Here is a 19,536-nt window from a genome sequence, read left to right as displayed (position 1 = left end):
ATTCAATGCAGTTCCAGAAGAGGACAGGTTGTGTTTATGTTGTGACCTTGGGGAGATAGAAAATGAAATTCATTTTGTGTTTTACTGCCCTCTGTATGATGACCTGAGACACACAATGTATGACAAAGTGTTTGATGTTCACCCAGAAGCTTTTTGGTTACAGGATGTGTCTAGACTTGAATTTTTCTTTAATAAGAGAGTCTTTGATGTAGCTCAATTTATTAGTACTGCCTGGGAAAGAAGAAAAAATATGCTGTTTGTATAGGTTTGTAATGAATATGTTCTATTTTTCTATATGACACTTTGTGTCCTTTTGTTTGTTATCTTGCATTGTGGAATATGGAAGCTGAAGTATTGTTAAACTCAGTTTTGTATCTGTTGTTGTCGTGTCTCATAAGCCCATACGGGCTGAGCACCATTGGTGTGTGACACATTAATAAAGAAATCAATCAGTCTAATCAATAGATTATAAAGGATAATAGTTAATAGACTGACTGCAAGACATACAATAGACAGATTATATGACTCACAGACATGCATGGTATACACACTGTACATTATATATAAAACAAATATGTAGGTAGTATTTATAGGTAAAAGCCATTATTTTGAAACATCAGGCCGTTGGCTTGGACTCCCTGTCACAGTGGTTTTCTGTCACCTAGACCACCAGAAGAGCCAGTGGGCGAGTCCAAAGCCAAGACAGAAATGTCACAGACACATCCCACCCTCACACTTCCCACTGCAGAAGCACACACACACACGTGTGTGCGCACACACACACACACACACACACCACAGAGTGCAAAACTTTCCAGAGGGGGTAAACGTGCAGGTGTTCGTTTCACTGTGGTGGGGCTATCATTGACGTAGATGTGGTCACTACCTACTACAGTATAATGTCAATAATTACAATATTCTATTAGTGGTGATATGGGATGGGGACCCCACAAAGGTCAAATGCTTCGACTTCGGAATAGACTGGTGAGAATTATTTTATTCAAACGATTCATTCGAGTCATTTATCTCAAGTAATTTATCTTTCATAACAGGTTGTGACACCCAAGAGACTATGAATAATAACATGTTCATTTTGCACAAAGACAAATGGTCTGTCGACTTATGGTATAAACCAAAACTAAGAACCTATCGTCTCATAAAAGACAGTTAAGTCATGTGAAGTTTGACTTAAACAGACGAAAAAGAACTCTGGGTGCACAGTTACGCGCGGGAACTCTTCCCTTAGCTCTAGAGACTGGTAGGCTTACGGCTACCCCTGAAGATGATAGACTGTTACCCCTGAAGATGATAGACTCTGTTTATTGTGTGAATTACATGAAATTGAAAACGAGATTAATTTCTTGTTCTATTGTACTGCTTATGATGACGCAGTATGCTAGCTTTGCTAGCTTTTTTAAATGGGTTATTTTACCACTGTTGTGACGTGTCTATTGTTTCTATTGTTGTATCTTATGTGTCTTGTAGGCCCATGAGGGCAGGGCACCATAGAGTGCATGACACCTCAATCAATCAATCAATCAATCAATCAATCAATCAATTTACATAGTATCAAGGATGTAGTAGTGGAGGGTAAACCAATCAGTTTATTTGTGAAATAAACTTTACACACCTTTTTAAGACAATACAATATAAATTCATAGTAGCCTATACAGTACATCAGCAAGTAGTGTCAGACTAATTATTGTAAGTAACTTTAAATAAAACACAAATTGATATTATTTTTAAGATCATTTTGTATTTTGGTGCAGGAGTTTTCCCTCAGTTTTATTTACCAGTATCGCATGTGTCGTCTGCAGTAGACCAGAAGGGCACTGCAACAGGGAAAACACCTCTGTTGTTACCATTTGAATTTCAGCCCACTAAATCTGCAGTCAGTGGGAAGAGCTATGACTCACACTGCTTTCATATTTCAACACAGGCAGAGGCATGTGCAAACAACAACTTCACTCCTGCCGACTACTTTACTTGAACGTGATTTGATGCTGAAAGATGAATGATGTTGAACATTTTGGAGATTAAAGATTTCTCCATCTATCTATCTATCTATCTCTCTCTATAAAATTGCGTATGTGGGCTCTGTTTCAAAATAACCTGTTATGAAAGATAAGGGCACTAGTTGATCTCTCCATCTGTGGGGCCCCTCCTCTGTGTCCTGTCTCCCCAGGGAGGAGGCCTCCTGCTGGGTCACGGTGGAGCAGAGTCCCTTTGTCCTGGGCCTCAGCAGCCAGAACGGACAGCTGTTGCTGGACGAGTGTGTCCAGGTCACCGAGGGCACTAAGACCAGGGAAAGACACCTCTTCCTCTTCAGCGATGTTATCGTCTTCACTAAGCTTAAGTAAGAGGTGGAGATATTTGATTTGAGTTTTGTTTGTTTTCACTCATTTGCCCCTTATTGATATGCTATGTGTGTGATATAGTGCAATCATCATTTCCACATCATTTAAATGTAGGTTTAATTCAGAAAACTAGAGTTAAACTTAAATTGTCCAATATAGCTCTGTTTAAGTTTAAAATCTATGGTTTACTTATTTTAAACCTAGTTTTTATGAAACTCTGATAATCTAATTGAATAGTTCACTCAAAAATGAAAATTCTCTCAGCATCTCCTCTCCCTCATGCCAGGTGAAACACAGGTGAAGTTTGTCCACATAACACACAGCAGCCAGCACAACTCCATAGCAGGCTTCTCCAAAACAACTAAAGTCAGTGGAGAGCAGTTCTTCACAGCTTAAAAAAAGACCTACTGTATATTTACACCACATTAAGACCTACTGTATATTTACATTTGAGTAAAGACCTACTGTATATTTACATTTTAGTAAAGACCTACTGTATATTTATATTTAAAGGTCCCATTCCGTGCAAAAGCTGTTTTTACTTGTAAATACATATATACTGCTGTCATCCCTCCCTGTAATGAGTGGTCACAAGCTCAGAACTGCCACAGTTGGATTTGTCCCTATCCAGCTTCCCCCTGCAGTCTCCTTCAAGCCACGCCCCCTAACGCTCTGTTCCCCAGACGGGGTATTGGGATGTCACGATGGTCCTCAAGCATACTGCGCGCGTCTCTCTCACACAAGCTACCTGCACCATTTTGTCTATAGCCACAAAATTAACACTTCTAGCTGGAGCGACGTCGCCAACTGTACGTGATCCAGCAACTGCGGAGGTGCATTCGGTAAGTCTAGGCATTTTGAGATGTCCTCTTTGGTCCACAGACGCTAATCTGATTGGCCGCTGGGAGCCTGGGGCGGGCTCTCCCTCAGCGGCCAATGGGAACTGTTAGTTCTGAATATATTATAGAAACAGACCATTCTTGGGATGCAACGAGATGAGGAAGGGACAACTCCGTCACAACAAACGGGGTTGCTATATTTTCGACAAATTAATCCAGAATCATGTTTTATGGACCAGAGACACACGTTTTTAAGAGGTTACAGCTGCACGAATTGGGACCTTTAAGACCTAGTCAAGTCAAGTCAAGTCAAGTTTATTTGTATAGCACATTTCATACACAGAGGCAATTCAAAGTGCTTCACATAAAATGGTTGACAGGAAAATAAAAGAATAAAAGAAGAGAATAAAATGGACATTTAAAAGCATCACAACAAAACTTAAAAAAAGAGTATAAAAAGTGCATTAAGCAACAGGCGCAGCAGTTGCAAAAAGAGCTAAAAACTTATAGAGGACTCATTGGGTTTGCATAATAGAATAAATCAATTTATCTATATTTAGTCCCCCGACATCATGACTATATAAGAAACATGACTACACACACATAAAACTCAGGTCTAGGTACGGTGTCCTCTTTTAAGCTTCCCATACGCGTGCGTCCCTCCTGACGCATCACCTCACCCTCTTGTGAGTATATCCATATTACGGAACCATCCCCCAGACCTGCAGCTTTTAGCAGTAATTGCAATCATCTATGTTTTAAAACCAATTGTATAATAGTGATTGAGAAACAGCTGTCAGCAGTTAAAAGCGACGGTAAACATAAAGGTCTTTAGTCTATTTGTAAAAGTAAGTAAAGTTGGGGCAGATCTGAGGTCTTCAAGCAATTCCAGCTAGCAGAAGCATAATGGGTAATTGCGGCCTTCCCATGATTTGATTTGATCCTAGGGACAGTTAATAAGCTGGACCCTGCTGACCTAAGAGGTCTAGACGGTTCGTAGCGTGGGAGCAATTCATCTATGTATTTTGGGCCTAGGCCATTAAGTGATTTATAGACTAAATACTACTAAATACTACTGTATATTTACATTTTAGTAAAGACCTACTGTATATTTACCCAAGACCTACGGTATATTTACATTTGAGTAAAGACCTACTGTATATTTATATTTAAGACCTACTGTATATTTACATTTTAGTAAAGACCTACTGTATATTTATATAAGGACCTACTGTATATTGACATTTGAGTGCAAATCTGTTTGTTTTGGAAAGAGGTCACTGACTTCAGTTGTTTTGGAGAAGGCTGCTACCAAGTTGTGCTGACAACCTCCCTGTGTCTGTTATATGGACTAACACATTTCAGTTGTGTATCATTTGGCATGATGGTGAGTAGATAAGATGATGACAGCATTTTATTTTATTTATTATGTATTATGTATTATTTATTATTATTATTATTATTATTATTATTATTATTATTATTATTATTATTATTATTATTATTATTATTTATTTATTTGGGGGGGGGGGGGGGGGGACTATTTTGGTGATTTGGGTTTCTAGGTGTGGCTCTGCTGAGAGGGAATCACCATCCTTCAGTTTATTTGATGCAGTGACTGAGCACAAACAGAAAGCCAGTGTGCTTGGAGATTCCCCAACAGTCCACGCATGCAGTCCAAAAATATACAGGCGTGTAGGTTTCACTTCTGCTTTGACGCTAGGTTGGCTTCAGTCCAACCGAACGGCATAGACGGACACTCATTATTTCAGGGGAATAAAGCCAACTACCGGTAAATGCTACATCTGCATGATAACCGTCTTTGTTTGTTTTTGACTGTTTGCTGTTTGATTTATTCTAATCCCTCTGCCCATAGTTTGACATCATGACCAGGGAACTGACCCATGAGTAGGGTAAAGCAGTCATTTGATGTCATATGCCGACTGTTTCAACATCACTTCAGTCGATTCAAGAGAATTTACAAAACCAGATGAATTTCTTTGGAAACATGTGAAATGACGTCACCTGTTATATGAGAAAACATATTTTTAAAGCTGAACAATTTTTTGTATTACTTATTAAGAATAATGCGTTTTGACAGTGGATGGAATAGAAAGTTTCCATTTGTCATAATCGTCCCTAAGCTTGCTTGCAGGCTCTAACCCAACACACATATTAGTAACCTTGTTAGTCTACAGAGCTCAGTCAGATGATCTGTTTGTGAAAGTTTTATAGCTTGAGTGGGAGTCCAATAAGGCTAATAATCTCTTTACCACAAACAGCTGCCCACCTTTCCGGTAGACACACACTGCTGGGACTATTGTGTGATACAGTAAATAGGTTTCTCACTCTATATATGAGTATTCATTATATATCCATTCATTGTGTTATGATGTTGTACTTTGTTGAGGAGTATGAGGGTTTCCAACTTCCACTCATGGAAATTGGAAACCCTCATTAGTGTTTTGCTTGAAAAGGGTCTATTGTATAGCTGTGTGTGCGTGTGTGCGTGTGTGTGTGCGTGTGTGTGTGTGTGTGTGAGTGCGTGTGCGTGTGCGTACAGGTGTGTAGTTGACATCAAAATGAAGGCCGAGTTCGAAGATGGGTGTGGTCTCAGCAAGGGGGCCTGAATTAGGGGGCTGGGAAGTGCGTTATTATGGATCCCACTATATTTCTGGGCAAGACCCGCCCTACTCTGCCTCTGGTTGGCTAGTACTCATTGGTTCGGTTGATTAGGTTTAGGCATGAGGAGTGCGATTGGTTAGGGTATACATAGTGTCCTCTAGAGAGAGAGTGGCATCAGCGGAGGACCAAAATGCGAGACTCATTAGCCAATGAGCAGCCAAGAATGGGTCTCGCGCTACTTTTGCATGGTAAAATAAAGCTGATACAATTTGATTCAAGGGGGGAAAAACCCTTTCAGAGTACAACACAAACTGTCTATTTTGCTGCAACTCGACAGTGCTGCTTAATCCAGGGCCTTACTTCCTGGAACTCTTGAGAGTAAAAAACTGGTCCATTGGAGTGAATGGAGATGTCGGGACTCTTCTATCTACACGGCTCTGGGTATACAGTATATCAGGGTAAGCAAGTAGGGAGTAGGGTGTCTTGGTGGGTCTTGCCAAGAAATGCAGTGGAATCCATAACGCATAGGAAGCAGGGAAGGGGCCATTGCCCCACACCTGCTCACACCAGAAGGGGTCAGCACACCTCTGCTGACATCAGGAGGGGCCAGCAGACCTCTGCTCACGTCTGCTCACGTCAGGAGGGGTCAGCACATCTCTGCTCACGTCAGGAGGGGTCACATGATCAAATACTGTATGAAATTGAGGTTGTGCAGCAGGCCTGCAAGACGGATCTCAAATTCATCACTATTTCATTCATGACATCACTATGACATCATCAGTGCCTATGACATCATCAGCTATGTCATAAGATGATTTTGCTCTTATGACATCACCTATGACATCATCAGTGGGACAAAAATTGAAACCGAACAGACAGAGATACTGTATGCACATGATTGTTTAAAATATGATTGATCACTGAGACAGAATTCACTGCAAATAAATACTTAGGAAGGAATGCATCCATTTCAAGTTAGATTTTTTGATTGAAGCAGGGATAATACGATGTTCAGATGAGTATTGCCTTGGGGTCCATAACTCAAACTCTCTTCTGGTCTGAGGACAGGAATTTGCCTGCTGGATGATCAAATCATCCAAAGAAGCTATTCACTATGGATCAAAACCAATGTTGCTGCCAATCATTGACATCCCCCCCACCCACCCAAAGAAAGAAAAAAAATCCAATTTGCATTTATTATATGGAAAATAATTCACTTTTTGTCTTTTTTTTACACTATAAAAAAACAAAAATGTTTTTTGTGTGTGTCTGAGCAGGTCAACTGCCAGCTACCGCCTGAAACACAGGGTGAGCCTGGAGGACGTGTGGCTTTACAGTTTCGATGATGATGAGGAAGACGGAGACATTGACCTCAGGGTGACCCTCGTCTTGGCCTGGCCTCTCACTTTCTGCATGGTGTCTTTCCGGTCAGCTTCAATTCAACTGCCATTCTTCCCCTATACCTTAACCCTACCCTCTAATCCTAATTCTAACTATCATAATTCTAATCTTCATCCTAAACCCAAATCCTAGCTCTAAACCAGCTCCTTGAAGAAGTGACGACTGCCAAAATGTCCTCACTTTGCAAAAATGTTTAATGTTTAAATGTTTAAATCTAATTTTGAAGATCTAAATGTGAAACTGGTTCTCACATGGATAGCAAAACTAGGTTGGCGCATGCACACACACACACACACACACACACACACACACACACAGACAGACGTGCATAGAGACTCGTTCCGCCACTTATCTCGTGAGTTCTCTCTCATACTGGATCAATGAAGCCAGTGGTGTCCACGGTAGAGCCACAGAGAGCTACCTTCGGTTTCGTCTTTGGCCTGGGTCAAAACAGGGAAGTGGCTGGGAAAGTAGCCTCTGCGTGGCATCACAAGACAGCGGCTTGTGAAACAGGAAGTGTGGATCTGGCCACCGAATCGATCACGTGTCCTCTCTTGTGTCAGGGGAATAACAGCATTGGACATTAACTAGAAACACTGGCCTTTACAGTAAAGATGAAGTGCAGAAGAAACAGCCTTATTCCCTTTCTAGACAGTGAAATCGTGTTTTTCTCTGCAGCTAACAGAATATCAAATATGTTTGATCCCAATCTGACGACTAATAAGACTCTGGGACAGACGGACGATATTTCGGGGTTTCTGGTGTAAAGCGAATGCGCCAAGACTTTTGCTTCCATCCTGACAACGTCTCATATCTGTTTATGGATTAGCCAAAATGTCATCTGGAATTAAAACACCTACAAAAACTATTGATTAATCAACTCCAACTCCATTCTGGCATCACTCTGACTGTAAACACTGGCTGCGGTCTCAACACCGCAAACCCTGAAATATTGGCCATCTGTGCCAGTCTTATTATTAGTTGTAAGACTGATAGACTGGGTTCCCAGAATGGTTTGATCCAATACTGTAACTGGCACTGGTTAAGAAACAGTTTGTTTGTAGCAGTCAGATTTAGTCACAGACTCCCACGTTTCTCGCCAAATAAGTCAAATGAAAACAGTGCAACTGTTTTTGACTCATCACGTCATTGCAATGAATGGCACGATGGGCTTTGAGTTGTTTTGACTGAGAATGACATGTCATTCTTTTCCTTCTTTCACAAGTGGCTGTTTGGCTCTGTTCATGTATTGGGTTTTTTGTGGTATGAATGAAAGCAGAAATGATTTGTTGTCGGAGCCGTACCAGCATGCGCACACAGTGACTTGTGCACATGGCAAGGTTGGATCTACAGTACACTATAATGCCAGCACTGTCTGTCCTTCGCAAGTGAGTGGGAACTGTACTCTGAACTTGCCTCCCTGCATCCACATCCACACTCACTCATCACTGATGACATCACAATTGTTCAAGTGACATCACTGGTGACATCATCAGTATATGAATGGGAGCTGGGGCTCTGTCTTTTTGTTTCTCTGTTTGTTTGTTTCTCTGTCCCACTGTGATTGTCCCACTGTGATGTCATAAATCCCACTGTGACATCATCAGTGATGTCATAAATCCCACTGATGACATCATCAGTGATGTCATGAATCTGACATCATCAGTGATCCCGGTCTCATTGGCCGCGCCGAGCTGCGAATGCGAGCTGCAGGGCCAGCTTGGCGAGCGCAGCGGCCTAGCCTAGGAATCGAGCGTGCAAGATCCCTAGTGTAGTAAAGGTCCAGCACAGTGAGTGAGTAAACAGCCACTGCACTATTGTTATCAAAGTGAAGGTGAGGAACGGATGCAGACGTAGACACGCGAGCCTCCGTCACACCTGTTTCCAGCGGCAGACAGCAGGCCACAGCAGAGCAGTCTGACTCTAGCAGGAAGTGGAAGGAGTTTGGTCGGGGGCCGCCGTGACGCTGCTTTCTGTTCCCATGACTGACTTACACTTTCCAACAGAGTTGTTAAAAGAGGCCGAGGGCGTGCCGTGCGCCTCAGTCCTCCCACGGTCTCTCTCTGCCTGCCTGCCTCTCTCTGTGGATTAGTAACTCATACCATGCTGTTATTTTGCCTCTAGCTCGCCTGAGGTCAAAGAACGCTGGCTGGATACACTGCACAGGTAGGAAACACTGGCATTCACATGAACAAATAAATCCTCTACAGATTGATGTTAACCCAACTACATGAAGAGGCTTATCCTCATAATCGATGTTACTGTAGAAGAGATCAAACAGTAGCCTACAGCAATTTAGATCAATGCTGCCACAGGACAAAGTAATGCATCTATCACATCAGTCACACAGGACAGGAGAATCACCTATTCATCACCAGTACTTTCACTGTTTATTTTATTTATTTATTTATTTATTTATTTATTTATTTATTTATTTATTTAGCTCGTACTTTTATCATGTATGGTGTCCTTGGGTGTTTTGAAAGCCACTTACAAATTATTATTATTAGTAGTAGTAGTAGTGGTACTGTTACTGTATTATTTGTATTATTTGTATTATTGTTGTTATTGTTATTATTATTGATAGTAGTAGCAGATAATTTAGAATAATGTCAACATCTTTAAATGTTCTAGAATTCTATCAATTTAGTGTTCCTACTCATTCATTGACGTAATAACAGTAAGTGTTGTATTGAGCTGCTGTTGGGGTGACATAAAGAAGAACCTACAAGTAACATAGTAACATGCTATCAGGCCGTGCAAAATCCTGCATAAGGCTACAGAAAGTAAAACGGATACAACTCAAAGATCAAATTGTGAACAACAGACTTGTCTTCCATTGTGATCACAGGCATATTACAGAAGCTAAAGAGAGGGCCGGCTGTGCTTGTCGTCCCCCAGGCGTCCTCATGAAGGTGTTGAGTGGCAGCATCACAGTAAGTCTCTTGCTGTCCACGTCCCCACACAATACAGAGCCACATGTTTAGCATAGGCTAGAGCTGTCAGTAAATGTCTCTCTCTCCTCTCTCTCCTTTTCTGATTTAGACTAAAACTCTAACAGGAGGCGGCATGGAACCTTTGCTAGATTTCCCGCTCGATGTGAGTAAAATCAAATTACTCTCTTTCTTGTTTTGTCATTGAGATGAAAGAGGTTTGAGTGAAACGTGTTGCAGCTGGCGGGATGAGTTATGTGCAGTGTCGAGCCGCTGATCAGAAATGCCTAAAGCTGCAAACAATACAGTAGTAGTGGAGTGTTTCACAACGTGGAGTCCAGGGACCACCAGGGGTCCTTGAGGGGGTTCCAGAGGGGGTCCCCGGGCAAAGAATGGAGAAGAAATGATGGCTATTTGGATCATTTCACTGTTGTCCCGTGGCCTTAATGTGGACCTTGATATGAGAAAGGTTGAGAGTCACTGCAGTAGAGGTAGAGGAGCTGCTTGGAAGAGAGTGCCTTTTAGTTGTTGATAAATTAGATGCTATTATTATGGAGTGTATGATTCAGTGACTCTATTCCACTCACATGTCACTCACATGGAAACAGGCGAGGGTGTGTGTGGTCTGATATCTCCTCCCTCCCTTCCTCTGCCAACACGTTCCTCTCACATGCTCACCGCCACTTCCCCTTTTCTCTATTTTGTTGCCAGGGCGACGCGAAGGTCTCCGCCCCGTCGAAGCCGTTACATAACCAAGAGGAGAGGTTGACGCAGCCTACTGGTGAGTTTGAAAAAGCCTCCGTCGGCATCGCTCAACGGCAGGTTTTGATGTAAGGGTGGGCCTCATTTAGTGTGTCAACACTGCAGATAGAGATACCAGCAAGTAGGCTGAGGGCAACCGCAAGAAGAGACAAAGGAAATATCACTACGTACTCAAGTGCTAAGACAGAAGCATCCATTTCGAGATCTCTCTCTGTCTCCATTTGACACTGTGGCTTTGACTCTATTTAAGCTTATTTCACTGATCTAAGTCGATAAGGGCATCCGCTAAACGTCTAAAATCTAACTAGAATATAAAATGCACGATTAGGTGTTTGATGCAACATGTTTTCTCCCATCAGAAAATAACAGCAGGTGGAACCTGGTGAGGAAGTTGAAGAGTCGAGGCTCCATGTTAGGCCGAAAAGACGGCAACACCAAGACCCAGCTGTTCGGACAGCCGCTCGGCAAGATATGCCCCGACGACGGCTCACTTCCCAAGCCACTCACAGTACGTTGTCTCGCAGCCTTGAGCTCATTACTGAGTGTCGAAGTGCAAATGCATAGGCTATGCATTTGTTGCTGTAGTCTGATCCACCCCTTGTCCTCTCCCCAGGAGATGCTGGTGCTCCTTTGGAAGAAAGGGCCGTCCACTGAGGGGGTGTTTCGGAAGACCTGCAACAACAAGATGAGGGAGACCTTCAGAGAGCAGCTCAACTGTGGCCTGGAGGTGGTCATGGAGGTCCAGCCTGTGGTTCTGCTTGTGGGGCTGCTCAAAGTACATACCCTTACTATTCTATCTGTTCAACTACTACTACTACTACTACTACTACTACTACTACTGTTACTACTACAAATAACAATGGTTTCACAATATTACATGTACTTTGCATACTGGCTCTCCCCCGCACCCTTGGTCCTTCTTTTCGAAGTACCTATGATGGTTTTCCCCTTAGTTTGATAGCACAATGGGCGTGTCACATCAGATCACGTGTATTATTTATACTGTATGTCAACAATGTCCCTCTCCTGTTCATTGCAGAGTTTCCTGAAGGAACTTCCTGGCAGCTTGCTGGTGTCTGAACTTTATGACAAGTGGATAGAGGCTCTGGACTGTGAAGATGCCCAGCAGAGAGCTTCGGAAATCAAGAGGTAAGCCAACAAATGATGCTAATGTGTCCAGACAGTGACATTTATGAGGCAGTACTTAATTGCCCTGAGGTACCCTCAGGCAGTACTTAATTGCCCTGAGGTACCCTCAGACAGTACTTAATTGCCCTGAGGTATCGTAAAGCTGTTATTCAAATGACATTGACATTCAGAAAAGGAAATCCATCTGTGTTTACGTGCTGAATGGAGTTTTGTAAGAGGATGAAAAGAAGAAGTCCCACTGCCCTACATAGTCCATGGGCCAAGGCTCAAATTTTGACATATCGGTACCACCTGAGGTGACCGCACGATTTTGTTATTTTTGTCTTCCTACATGTCTCTAGTTTATATTTTGGTATGATAACCCTTCCGATTTGGTAGCTTAAGGATAGTTATCACTCTGTAAACAAACCTACCCCCAAAAACTGACAAAACCCTGATTTCATCATATCTCCTGAACCACACATGATAACGCAGAAAATGTGATGTCTACCCCTATGTTTTCATGGTCAGGGATTACAATGACACCCTATACAACATCATAAACTGTTCACATGAATAGTTAATGGTGAATTAAGTGGTGTTTTGGTGAATTCAGTGGTGTTTTGAGAAGGATACAATGCAATTAGTCCATGGGCCAATGGTGAAATCGGTACCACCTAAGGGGACCGCGCAATTTTTGTATTTTTGTCTTCCTACATGTCTCTAGTTTATATTTTGGTATGATAACCGTGCCAATCTGGTAGCTTATTGATAGTTATCACTCTGTAAAAAACCTTCTCCCATATAAATGACAAACCCCTGATTTATGTGTATTAGTCCAGATGATATGTGAAAATCATGTTCACTTTTTCATAAAAGCATGAAACTTGGTACACATATAGTTTGGGGCCCCGTAAATCTTCAGAAATTAAGCCATCACAAAAATGCCTCGCGGTGGCCATTTTAATTCCGCCATAAGTGAATTATGTAGTTTGCATCATATCTCCTGAACCACACATGATAACACAGAAAAGGTGATGTCTATCCCTATGTTTTCATGGTCAAGGATTACAATGATACCATATAGAACATCATAAACTGTTAAAGTAACTAAGCAATGGTGAATTTAATGACGTGAGAAGGAAATCACAGTTTCTGATAACTGATGCTATAACCTCAATTCCATGACCACTCTCTGGCTAAGATTTTTTGATGAGTAATTTGACTTCTATGGGCCTTTTTGTTAAAATAGCCCCCAGGCCCCTCCCAAACATCCTCCGACTTTCTGCCAGATGGCCAAATCCAAGATGGCCACTGGTACAATCTTGAAAAATTTACTTTTGAACCAGAGCACCTAGAATAATGTATGAAGACACTTTTCGGTGTAAGTCAACCACAAAGAATCTGATTCTGACATAACATTCTGTCATAATGTTGACCCACAATTCCAAGATGGCTGCCATCCAGTAGCGTGAAAACTTAACTTTTGAATGGCAACATATACGTATGTGGTGTTTGGGGTTTACCATTTTTAGAGTAAGGACGGAGATTAACAATGGTGAATTATAGCTATTTTAATTGCAAATCCATGCCGACCAAACATGGTTTAGTAATGACAATTATTGTGTTTTGAGGGTAATTTCATAATTATGTTAGTCTCGCTGGCCACGGCCAGCCTCCCCTCCCTACCGGGAGAGGAGTCTGGCGCCACGGAAACAGGCAACTGGGATAAGCCCTCCCCTGCTCTACAGCTGCTCCCCATTGGAGCGACTGTTTCAGTGGGTGCCGGATGTCTGCTCCCGGCTTATTACAAACTCTGTCATTGGCTCCGACCATGTCAATCAGAGCAGCTTCCGCTCCCTCCTCCCTGTGTGTCGCTGTAAATAGTGCCCTGCCGCCTCAGTGAAAACAACAACGCTAACTAGCTAGCAAGCTAACGGCAGAAACCTACACGCTAGCTCATTGCTACACGCTGAAAAGGGCAAGTTGGATTGTTGGAAACTATTTTCCAAGGGCACTGCCGCTAAGCGCCGCCCATCGCAATCCCACTATGGAGACCTGCGTGGGAGGGGGGAGGCTGGCCAGCGAGACTATGGGAAAGGTGAAGGTGAATAGCCTATGTCCATTGTCCAACAAGTTTTCTCAATTAATTTCCCTCTTTGCGATGTGATAAAAGTTTCTCAGTGAGTTATAGTTGATTGCATTGCCTCACTGAATTATCTGCTAATATCCAATTTTAGCAGCAGAATTTGATGTCCTGGCGTGGGCACGGCCGTGTGTAATGACATATCCAAAAGGAATTTTACTCTGCGCTGCGCTGCACAGCATAGAGATTATGGTGCGCTCAAGCGCAGCAGAGTATTTAGCGCGTAAGAGGTGCTTTTTTTTAGCGTGTAAGAGGTGCTGCCCCGTATTCTGAGCAGAAACGGCTGATTGTGGCACGCCTATGTCCAGTAAAATTATAACAGGCATGCGCTTGTGCACGCCCCCAATTTGCATTGCGCGCGGCGTACCGCTTTTGCGAAGATAGGGCCCCCGGGACTTGCAAGAATCTGGTCAACTTCTCCTCTCCTGCAGCATGGGCTGATTTTAAGTCTGCAATGAGTGGATGCGAAAAGGAGCAAAAACACCAGACGCTGAAGTGACGAAGCATCTGGAAGCGCAGCCAGTTCCATTTTGGTGCACTTGTTAGCACATTAGACCGTTCCGTCAGACCAGCCGTGATGAGGCCGGCTCGCCCCATGCAGAGATTGTTTCGGCGTCTGATCTATTTTTGTGTGAGACCCGCGAGTGATTGTGTGAAGCCAGATAGGAAGTCAGTACAAGTGGTCACCGGCGCGGAGCAAAGCAGTGCGTCTGGTGTGAATGGCCAGGGTCCTGCTCGAGCTGAATTTACACACAGCGGCACTTCGCGTCTGCAGCATCACAATCATCTTCCACCCTCCTCCCTGCATGCATGCTCCAACCCGCTCTGACTGACTGGTGGCGACCATTTATGGATTTCGTTTCCACTCCCTCCGTGTCGAATCTGTCTATCTCAAATGCCTGTGCCACTGTGAAACAACAACATCAACAATGCTAGCTCGTTGCTACATGCTGAAAACGGTTGGATCTGGATTGTGCAATAAAGCAGGCCTGCTTGATACGTTTGGTGGATAGTTGTAAAGGTGAACGGAGCCTTTTTCCCCTATACCAGGGTGGAGGTATTAGCAGCCAGACTCTGCCATTGTAGGGAGGGAGTCTGGCAAGCGAGACTACCCGGGAAGGAACTCAAGGTAGGAGCTGCTGAGATGGAGTGGAGCGCTCCAAGGCAGTGATTGACCTGGTTGTGGTCAACTTGTAAACCTCCACGAGTTGCTGGAACATTGTGTTTTTGATGAATGTGTGGCCTTATTCAACTCCAACATCACATACAGGAAGACGCAGAAGAGCAAGCGCATCTAGAAGAAGCTCTATCTCCAATCTGTAGGGCTGCAAGAACCCTACATCACTCTCGTTGACATGGGCATGATCGAGATGATGGCAACTCCATCAGCAATTGGATTGGCAGACACAAGGTGGCACCCCATACAAGTGGTCGGACTATGTCCACAAGGTGTCATCCATCATCCTTGTCCGCCATGGTGATGTTGACATATCTGTGTGATCGACCGGTATGACACAGCATACTTGGCTAAAGATGATGAGCAGAATCTGATGATTCAGAATCTATAGCTACAGCTAATAAAAAGAGCTTATTTTAGTTATCTTGTCATACATTCATTAAATATTTTAATGCAAGAAATCCTGGGGGTAGTTGGTACAGCAGTACCAAGGTAAAATGGGTGTTGACATTAACATATTTTCAGTGAACATAATTCTGAAATTACTCCCAAAACATCCACCATTGTTAATCTCCTTCCTTGTGGTAAACCCCAAACGCACAGTATACCTTCCCATTCAAAAGTTACATTTACACAATACTGGATGGCAGCCATCTTGGAATTCTGGGTCAAAACTATGCCATAATGTCAAACTGATGTCAGAATCGGATTCCTCGTGGTTGACTTACACCGAAAAGTGTCTTCATACATTATTCTATGTGCTCTGGGTCAAAAGTCAATTTTTTAACATGGCGCCAGTGGCCATCTTGGATTTGGCCATCTGGCAAGGAAAATCCCAGGATCCTTAGGAGGGACCTGGGCGCTATTTTAACAAAAGGTCTATATAAGTCAAATCACTCATCAAAACATCTTAGCCAGAGAATGGTCATGGCTTTGAAGTTATAGCATCGGTTATCAGATACTGTCATTTCCTTCTCACAACGTCATCAAATTCACCATTGATTAGTAACTTTAACAGTTTATGATGTTCTATATGGTATCATTGTAATCCTTGACCATGAAAACATTGGGATAGACATCTCCTTTTCAGTGTTAGCATGTGTGGTTCAGGAGATATGATGCAAACTACATAATTTGCTTATGGCAGAATTAAAATGGCCGCCACAAGGCATTTTTGCGATGGCTCAATTTCTGAAACTGTACAGGGCCCCAAACTATAAGCGTACCAAGTTTCATGCTTTTACGAAAAAGGGAACATCATTTTCACATATCATCTGGACTAATACACAGAAATCAGGGTTTTGTCATTTATATGGGGGTAGGTTTGTTTACAGAGTGATAACTATCCTTAAGCTACCAAATCAGCAGGGTTATCATACCAAAATATAAACTAGAGACATGTAGGAAGACAAAAATAACAAAATCGTGCGGTCACCTCAGGTGGTACCGATTTTTGCCTTGGCCCATGGACTAACATCTGGGTGCTCCACATAGACCACTTCTCCTTATTTGCCTGTTTCCTGTCTAAAAAAGAGAAGCTTTGAGAAATAAAAGAGCGGCAAATTATCTAACATTATGTCTTCTTCCTCTTCTTTTTTGTTCTACCCTTACCCTTACTTCCGCCTTCGGTCAGGGTGGTAGACACACTCCCAGGGCCCAACAGACTCCTCCTGCAGCACCTACTGAGCGTGCTCCACCATATCCTTGAGAGCGCCGACGTCAACAAGATGAACGCCCACAACCTGGCAGTGTGCATCGCGCCCACGCTGCTGCAGCTGGGCGACACCCCCTTGGCTGAGCAGCGCGATAAGATGGACAAGGTCAGAAAACTTAGTTATTATGACTTTCTCACCACTATGGGCTCTTTGAAGCTTTGTGGTTTCACTGCATGAAGAAACCTCAAAAGGTTTCATAAGAAATAGGTTACAGCTGCACACGCTAATATGCAGCAATGGCTTGAAGAACTGGAATATTGATATTATTCACAGTGGATCATTTTCACTTATCCTACTCCTTTTATTTGGTGCAGGTGACACAGCTAACGGAGTTCCTCATTGAGCATTGTGAGATTCTTGGCGAGAATATCCCGACTCTCCTGGATACCGATGAAGATAACTCTGGTACGTGGACACATTGCTCCGTTATCCTTTCCCTTCTTAGGCGATTAGATAATCGTGGCTTTGACTTAGAACTGGAAATCTTGCACACTTAGTAGAAAATATATTGTCATTCTTAAAAATACCAAGATATGATCTTTGGTCCATATTGCCCAGCCCTAATACTCGCACAATGAGAATGATTAACATGAGATTGTGTTTCGCTCTCCGCAGACTCCGTGTCCTCCCAGCACCATGACTCTGCATACGACAGCACCGATCCAGACGCAGATGGAGATGCAGGGGAGTGCGTGGGCTCCACCCAGGGAGGGGGAGGGTCGTCTCCCTCCATCCTCTGCGCCTCCACGGCCGTCCCCTCGTGGCCCTCTGATCCCGCCTTCCACGCCATGCCGAAGCCCGTGTTTGACCGTCGCTGCTCCGAGCCCATCATCTTCCCCTTGGCGGAGATGAGGAGTCTGTGCAGCCTCACCAGGAGCCATGACGACTGCTCCCTGGAGAGGAGCGGCTTTGACGAGCAGCCTCTGAAAAAGCCCGTCTCCAACGACTCCTTCTTACTTCCTTCTTTTCCAAAACTCCAGCCAGCCGCTAATCGTGCCTCATGCTCCTCTTCCTGTTCCCTGGAGAGCACTGCCTCCAACCAATCGGAGGGCTCCGTTTTCACCAGTTCCCCGCTGGTGTCGCCGACCTGCCCCCGTAGGGCGCTCTCCAACCTCCAGGCCTCGTCGGGCCCAAAGCCCCGGCAGGACGTCGCCAGAACAGACTCAGATAGGAAGAGGCGCTCACAGTCCATGAGGGCAGACTGTAAGGGCCCAGTGAGGACCAAGAGCCTGAGTGGTTTCTCCTTCAGGGGCAGCCTGAAGAAAAGGGAGCCCGTTCCTTGTGAAACGCTCCAGGAGGACTCCCTGAGTGAGGCAGACCTGCCAGCTGAGTCTCCGCGCAAGCAGCGCCCCCTGTCGGCCATTGAGGTGTTTCAGCAGGTGGACAGCAGACTGCCCGGCAGGCCTCCGTCGTACGAGCAGGCGGTCCAGGGCACCACTCTGCCTCCGCATTATCGCTCAATGACAGTACAAGATGCCAGGAAGTCCCGCCCCGCCTCTGTGAATTATGACTCCCCGCCTTCCTGCCCTGTCAATCAATACACAGACTGTTTCGCTCAAGTGACAGGGGGTGGAGCCAGCGTTGTCCCTTTCCGCCAGAGAGCCATGTCTGAGTCTGTGTCCAGAGGCCGTCATGAGGTGGTGTCACGGAGATGCAGCCAGCCGGTGTTTGAAGACTATCCTTATGCCAAGGAGTCATACGTTTGATTGACTTTGGAACTTCATGTTTCGTAGATTGGAGTTTTAGTTATACAAATGTTAAGAGTTGCTCTGGAGGCAGAAATGATCCAATTGGTGGCATTGATACTAAATGGGCTGAGCCAAAGCCACAGTTTTTGGAGCACAATTTAGCTAACTGGCCAACTTGAATGGCAAAGAAGGAACTATATAAAAAAAAAAAAAAAAAATGGCAACAGCTTAATTTTCATTCATTCATGACAATAACTTACTGCTTACCTTGCTAGCTTACCTTGGCTAGTGGCTAGTTTGAACTGAACTTGGAAGGTCAGCTAAGCTAACTAGTTAAATAACTTAGCATGGCTATATTGCATATTTTCAGTTAGTAGCAGAGTGCTGGACTTCATAATACAGTATTAGCTACCTCTTCACTTACCTCTTGCCTTTTTCACTATGCTTCATGTTAACTCATTCAGTGCCAGCCACTTTTGGAGAACGGATGCTCCCAGTGCCAGAGTTTTCAGAGCGTTTTCAGTGATTTCTCGAGGCCCACAGAATATTGTGTGATATTACTATGTAAACACCGAACACGCACAAGAACGAGCTGGCTCTATTGTATCATCAGCAAAAAAAAGTTTATTGATACCATTTTCCGTTCTTTAGTTATGAGCCGGAGAAGATAGGTTGTTTTCAGCGTTTTCAGGCTTTTCAAATTATTAGCTGAGATAATCCGCCTTTTGTGAAATGCAGCATTTCAAGCACATTCACTGAGTCTGA

General features: G+C 43.7%; 1 protein-coding gene across 1 annotated transcript; it reads left to right on the top strand.

Moving 5' to 3' along the window:
• Nucleotides 1–9,277: 9,277 nt before the first annotated feature.
• Nucleotides 9,278–19,010, top strand: tagapb (T cell activation RhoGTPase activating protein b). The gene is made up of 10 exons (XM_083642620.1): nucleotides 9,278–9,388; nucleotides 10,074–10,158; nucleotides 10,268–10,321; nucleotides 10,867–10,936; nucleotides 11,277–11,425; nucleotides 11,531–11,692; nucleotides 11,957–12,066; nucleotides 17,002–17,188; nucleotides 17,398–17,488; nucleotides 17,699–19,010. The coding sequence occupies exons 2-10, from the start codon at nucleotides 10,132–10,134 to the stop codon at nucleotides 18,787–18,789; spliced, it is 1,941 nt and encodes a 646-aa protein (XP_083498746.1). The 5' UTR covers nucleotides 9,278–9,388; nucleotides 10,074–10,131; the 3' UTR covers nucleotides 18,790–19,010.
• The last annotated feature ends 526 nt before the right edge of the window (nucleotides 19,011–19,536 follow it).

The sequence above is a fragment of the Poromitra crassiceps genome, assembly GCF_964638095.1.
Source record: "Poromitra crassiceps genome assembly, chromosome: 9".
In the NCBI taxonomy this organism is placed as follows: Eukaryota; Metazoa; Chordata; class Actinopteri; order Beryciformes; family Melamphaidae; genus Poromitra; species Poromitra crassiceps.
The sequence above is the reverse complement of the archived record's forward strand: the minus strand, read 5'-3'. Positions and strand labels throughout refer to the sequence as shown.